The following is a 6,373-nucleotide window of genomic DNA, read 5'->3' as shown; positions in this document are numbered from 1 at the left end:
ATAAATAAAACACTGCAACTTAATTTATTTAATTAATTATTTTTTATTTATTTATATTTTCCAAATTTTCCATTTTTCACGACCGAAACACAATAGCTGTGTCTGGTTACCCTAAAATTTGTAACAATTTGTACCAATTGTTGCTGGAAGCCGTCTGTTAACACAAAAACCCAGCAAAAGAGAGCGATTCGAGAGAGACATTTTGACAATTCTTTCACTGAGAGCTTGCAAATTCTTGCTGGACAAATTTCTTCTAGCAAGCACTTGCAAGCTCTTCTTCCTGAAAACAATCAATCAGCTGTTTTTAGTTTTTTGTTGATTTATGTTTGTGAACATTAAAAACAATTTTATTGTGGAAATAACATAGTCTAATTGTATTGTTTTATGGAGAACAAATTTGTAAAGTGGAAAAATATTTTTTTGTTTCATTTTCTTTTTTATTTTTAATAAAATACAACGTGTTTGCTTCCTTTGTTGGCGGACAAATTGTTCTGTTTTGGCAAGTCAGCTGATTGCTTGCTGGTTTTTGCTGGGAAGGTGTCTGTTTACTTTTTAAAATTTTCTAGCAAAAGAGAATAAAAACCCCTTACTCTCTGAGAAAGTTCTTGCTGGACAATTCTTGCTGGGAAAGTAACCAGACAGACTTATTATATTTAATAATATTTCTATTGTAGAACGCACACACAAATGATCACAACATTCGCTCAAGCGAGCACAATGATCAAAATAAAACGCACATGCGACCACAATGATCACATTGGCACGTTGCCACTTACAGTCAATCGAGCTAGTGGTCGATGTGGTCAAGCCTATACAAGCCATCACACAATGACTTACATGAACTAATTCCCAGCTAGCATTTGGAAGATTGTTTTTTCAAAAATCACATTGCGGAGTCTTTTTAGAGTCATCATGGTGATCAAAAACTGATAAAGTCGCTTGCATGATCAGAAAGAGACTCGAAAGAGACTCCCCGTAGTGATTAAAAAGAGTTCAATTTAAAATACTGTTACGAATGTAACTGATAGGTTTAAGTTAGTTTAGTTTAATTTCCGTTAATTTAAAAATTTGAATTGTAACTTAAAGTTTTTATTACGCAGTTACTTTATTCAAGCAAAAACAACTACCATGTAGAACTCTCTTCATTATTCTAGATGTTACTTTACCTTACATTAATGTGCTTTTATTTTGTTTTGCCATAGTCATGTAATTATTGTTTAGTTTGTCACTTCTTTATTTCTTGCATCTGTTTGTTGTTGTAGTTACGTCATTACTGTGCTTGTCGTCCAATTGTATTCCCCCCATGTATGTATGTGAGTATGGTTGTTCGCTTAGTGCGAATGTGCGTCTGTGTGTTCGCTGCACAGATTCGAGGTGTTGCCATATGTGTTCTAGAGGACTCTAGAACAGGGAGACTTTGGAGTATAAATACAGGGGAACTGGCAATGACGAGTGAGTTGTGTTTTAAGCGTTGAACTGAACAGATCGGTTAAAGAATAGTTGCGTGCTAACTAGAGACTTGCTGTGTGCTTAGTAATTAAAGTCGGTTCCGAATAAGTGTAATAAAGTAAATAAAGCATTGTAGAAACGTAATCTAAAACGAACCCTGTTTTATTTGGTACAAATCGTACTGGGGAATAAAACAACGTCTACACGGAGATTAGTTAAATCTAATTCCGTAACAATTGGTGTCAGAAGTGGGATTACGATCATCCTACAATGAAGTTTAAGGATGTACGAGTGGAAGACTTGAAGAAGGAGCTAAGTAAGTTGGAGTTGTGTTCTACTGGCAACAAGGCCGAACTACAAAAACGCTTGTTGGAAGAGTTCGAGCGCCGTGGAATGAACATCGATGAATATGAGTTCGACGGTAAAGCCGCCATCAGACCATCTGCTTTTTCGTATATTATGTATCTGTTTTCAGATCTGTAAGTACTACTCGTCGTGTAATACATAAAAAATTTTGATCGATCAAAATGAGATGGCAACGCATATGTACATTTTTCGATTAGAGCGTGCTCTATTCTCGTCTGCAAACATAAAAGGAAACAGCTGTTTTTCTTTGTTTGGCAAAATTTGTAAAAGTTGCAAAAATTGTTTGTTTCTTGAAAAATTAGCGGAGATGGATAAAGAAAATATAAAAGTAAGTACTTAAAGTATTTATATAATAATATAGATATATATTGTTGTATTTTTTCAGGTGGAATGGTCGAAAGAGGCAATAATGGAGCTCATTTCGTCATGGCAAACATATGAGTGCCTCTATAACCCCAAAAATAAGTTATACCACAACAAACATTCAAGATATGCGGCATTAAATGCCATTGCAGATAATTTAAAAGTATTTAACGAAGCAATTGGGCCATCCGAGGTGAAGGTATTTGTTATTATGTAAATATTCATACTATTCCAGTAATCCCCATTCCAGTAAGATACACGATGATCCAGGGTAATCTTGAGTGTTTGTAATGGATGCCTATTTTGCATCGATGGAAGTCATGGTTGATGTTCACCGGTAAAGCATAACAGATGCAAACAAACAACAACAGAGTGAAGTCTTTGGTCAAAATGATTACAAAGCTGGATTAAGTTGAAAAGGTGGAGTGTGTCAGCAGCTCGCAACAGTAATGGAAACGTATGTCCCATTCAGAATGTATGCGGCGAACAATCTACTCCATTCTGTCGTCCATACATATAATTGATTATCATACGTTTCGAATTATTCAAACTTCTTCAGAGTGGCGAGGTTGATGTCATCAAACGACTGTTCTTCCAGTAAAGCAACACAATGATATTCTCTGTCGTTGCAGTACTTGGTTGGATGCTGCCGTGAGAGCCACCCCAATCACCATCTTGTGGGTATGCCAGACACATTAAGAAGGATATTCATGCTCAGTACAGGTGAGAGCCTTTGGATCAACAGGCATATCAGGCGGGTCTGAATAGCATTCACACGGACACAGTTGCTAAGGCCATAATTAAATACAGTATGAAAAAAATCCTCAGACTACATCCCAGATCAATTTTGGCTCAACTACGCTCAGGATAGAGCTGGCTTAAGCAAGTATCGATAGCACCGTGCAAAACATCTGCCCAGTATGCGGCGTGGGACTGCACGACACACTGCACCTTTTCAAGTGCCCTGACAAACCTACTCTTCTAACTGCTGTGGATCTGTGGTTACATCCCATTGAAGCAGCACTTTCCTGGAACTGGAAATAGATCCTGAGCCAGATTGAGCAGAAGAACGAACGTACAAACTTAATAATAAATACTGTTACAACAACAACTGTTCTGTGGCACCACATGTATTGATTATGTGATTTGTTGGTGCGTATCGATTATGATTTCCATCAGTAAATAAATAAATAAAGCAGATGGCAAAGAGTTGGAGCAATGTCCTCGGCCTTATAACTAACTATATATTTACTCTGTATCGAAATTGTGTACACAATGTTGAAGTTTAGACGTTTTTATACCCTCCACCATAGGATGGGGGTATATTAAGTTTGTCATTCCGTTTGTAACTACTCGAAATAATCATTGTAGACCCCACAAACTATATATATTCTTGATCAGCGTGCAATTCTACATCGATATAGCCATGTCCGTTATTATATGTACGAAGGACTTTTGGTATTGAAAGCGGGCAATGTAGCCCCCATACAAAATGACGCGTGTCGCGTCGTCGTTTTAAGGAATTTTTAAAATATTTGTCCCATTTTACCACCGAATTGGTTGTAATGTGGTATTTTGTGTTTGTGTTCGGCCCGACCGAACTTAACGCTTTTCTTACTTGTTTATACTGCATAATTACTGTTTTTTTGGTCAAGAGCTGAGAGCATTTCTCCGACAGCACATCTGACTGATCCTTAATTGTTCAATATCAATGTTCTTTTGCAGAATAAAATGCAGTATTTAAGGGGACAGTACACCCGGGAACTTTCTAAAAGCAAGGAAATAAAAAGTGGATATGGTACAGATGATATTTATGTGCCAAACGCTTACTGGTTCCAGGAACTGCATTTTTTGCAAGACTTTGTAAAAGTACGAAAAGGAACCTGTAATATTTATGTAAGTATTCCTTATTTTAAACGATTTCATTTTGTATCAACTATTACTATTACAGGGACAAAATTCTGAGTCCTTACCCAGTCAGCATTTTTTGAAAATTTTAATCAAATTCGAGTCTTTTTTGATCCGACTGCACGATTAAAAAGCTAGAATATGAGCTCATTTTCTGATCATAAATGACTCCTTTGTCGGTAGGAAAACATAACCTCAGGCGACTCTTCTAAACAAATCACAAATGAGTCTTTTTCGAGTCGTATTTCAATCATTTATTGGTGTTTTGTTGATTAATTTCGGACCCTTTTTCGAGTCTTTTTAGAGTCATGTTTATAATCATTTATGAGTCTTTAGGGAGTCATATATGAGTCTTTTTGTTAGACGAAATAAATTAAAAAAATTTTCTTTTTATTCTTCTTTGTTTCTTTCATTTGTTTTATAGTCTTTTCTGCTTTGTTATGTCTTTTAATTATCCTTTATGTTGCTTGGTGGTTAGTATACTGCTTCTTCATTTCACTTGGCAAAACCTGTTGTGTTGTGTTTGTCTGTACCTTTAATATTATACGTTACATTTATATCAAAATTTTGTAGAAAGTGTATATGAGAATTTTATTTTTTTATTTACAACCAAATAAAAATAAAACAAAGCAATCAGTTTTTAATCACCTAACTGTTCAAAATATGATCAGAGTATACATAATTATAATCACTTTTCAAACACCTGTATGACCCTTTTTTGATTAAGCCTTTTTCAATCTTCCAGATGATCAAAATGTGACAATAAATAACAAAAAATTGTCACATTTTAAACACCTCAATGATTTATTTGTGATTGCTACACATTTGTTGTTGTATTTTAAATTGAACTCTTTTTAATCATTACAGGGAGTCAAGTGACAAGTGACTTAATCAGTTTTTGATCACCAAAAGGACTCTAAAAAGACTCCTCAATGTGATTTTTGAAAAAACAGTCTTCTAAATGCTATCTGGGTAGATGACTCCTGTGAGTCCTCGCAAACACTTGAATGTGATATTTCTATTGCAACGCCAAAGAAGAAAATTAAAGTGGAAAATCAAACACCTACTAATAAAGAAGATGCTGTGCTTCAAGCTGCAGTGAGCGTGTTAGCAATAACACTGTTCCCAATGATAACAATAACACTGTTCCCAATGATAAAAATGAGGCTTTTTGTAATTTTATCAAAGTTGAGTTGGAAGCAATAACCAGTGAAACTATTAAATTAACAAATGAATTTATTTCATTTTTTATTTAATTCAATTTATTATATATAGATATAGATTTATAGCCATATGCTATAAAATACATATATATACTTCTGATATGGTATGAATTAATGCAATCACTTATTTCATTTATTGAATTTCTTTTATTATTTATAGTTAAAAAAAGTATTTTATAAATGCTATTAACATATACATTTTTGTATTTTATAAATACGTTCAAACAAATGTGCCATATGCTATGAAATACAGCTTTAAGTTTGCAAAAATATTATATAATAAAAAACAACTAAAAATTGAATTGTTTCACTGCTTCATTTTGCCATGGAACTGAACCATTGGTATTGAAATATTGTGAAAATATGTCCCTTATATTTCTACCCTCGCTTCCTGTGCGATTACTTTGACATCTTTGTAGGTTGGTCAAACTAACTTCACTTCGCCAGGAACCTTTTTGAAAGCTCAGGCAGTTGGTGTTTTCGGAATCTAACAATTTTGAATCAAACCCGTCTCTTTTTCTAATAAAATTGTGTAAAGCGCATGCAGCCAATGTTATTTTTTCCACTTTTTCTAAAGACAAGTCTATTTCCCTTTGGAATATTTGGAATTTATTGGCCAAAATTCCAAAGGCATTTTCCACCACACGCCGTGCGCGACTTAGTCTGTAGTTGAAAATTTTATTTGCGTTTGCGGACCTTTCTCCGTAAGGCTTCAAAATTCTTGGTGAAAGTCTGAAAGCATCATCAGCAACAAAGACAAATGCAACTTTCTTATTAGTTCCAGGCAAAAAGTCATCGGGAGGAAAATCAAAAAGATTCCCTGTTATAGCCTCACATAGTGACGACTAATTGAAAACAGCTGCGTCGTTTGCTCTGCCGTTACAACCAACATTTACGTATATAAAGTTATAATTTGCGTCCACTACGGCTAACAGGACTATGCTATGGAATCCTTTATAATTATAGTAGAATGATCCGTACTCAGCTTTGCCTTTAATTGCTATATGTTTGCCATCTACAAAAAGGAAGTTGATAATGATTTACAAATAATTTTTATAAACCTT

The 6,373-nt window shown here is 34.6% G+C and overlaps 1 protein-coding gene across 5 annotated transcripts; it reads left to right on the top strand.

The window, feature by feature from the left end:
• Positions 1–1,975: 1,975 nt before the first annotated feature.
• Positions 1,976–5,611, top strand: LOC141394282 (uncharacterized). 5 transcript variants are annotated; one of them, XR_012410308.1, is made up of 7 exons: positions 2,018–2,143; positions 2,201–2,377; positions 2,429–2,746; positions 2,811–3,330; positions 3,904–4,074; positions 4,130–4,265; positions 4,954–5,611. XR_012410308.1 is itself a non-coding variant. In XM_073968465.1 (5 exons), exons 1-4 carry the CDS (start codon positions 1,982–1,984, stop codon positions 4,214–4,216), a joined length of 597 nt encoding a protein of 198 aa, XP_073824566.1. In that variant the 5' UTR covers positions 1,976–1,981; the 3' UTR covers positions 4,217–4,265; positions 4,954–5,128. The 5 variants fall into 5 exon arrangements, 4 of the variants coding, with proteins under 4 accessions (XP_073824566.1, XP_073824565.1, XP_073824564.1 ...); XM_073968465.1 differs by lacking the exons at positions 2,429–2,746; positions 2,811–3,330 and having other exon boundaries at positions 1,976–2,143; positions 4,954–5,128; XM_073968464.1 differs by lacking the exons at positions 2,429–2,746; positions 2,811–3,330 and having other exon boundaries at positions 1,981–2,143; positions 2,201–2,341; positions 4,130–4,150; positions 5,062–5,425.
• The last annotated feature ends 762 nt before the right edge of the window (positions 5,612–6,373 follow it).

This window comes from Musca autumnalis, unplaced genomic scaffold, assembly GCF_047663935.1.
Source record: "Musca autumnalis isolate F117 unplaced genomic scaffold, ASM4766393v1 scaffold_2, whole genome shotgun sequence".
NCBI classification, from domain to species: Eukaryota; Metazoa; Arthropoda; class Insecta; order Diptera; family Muscidae; genus Musca; species Musca autumnalis.
The sequence above is the reverse complement of the archived record's forward strand: the minus strand, read 5'-3'. Positions and strand labels throughout refer to the sequence as shown.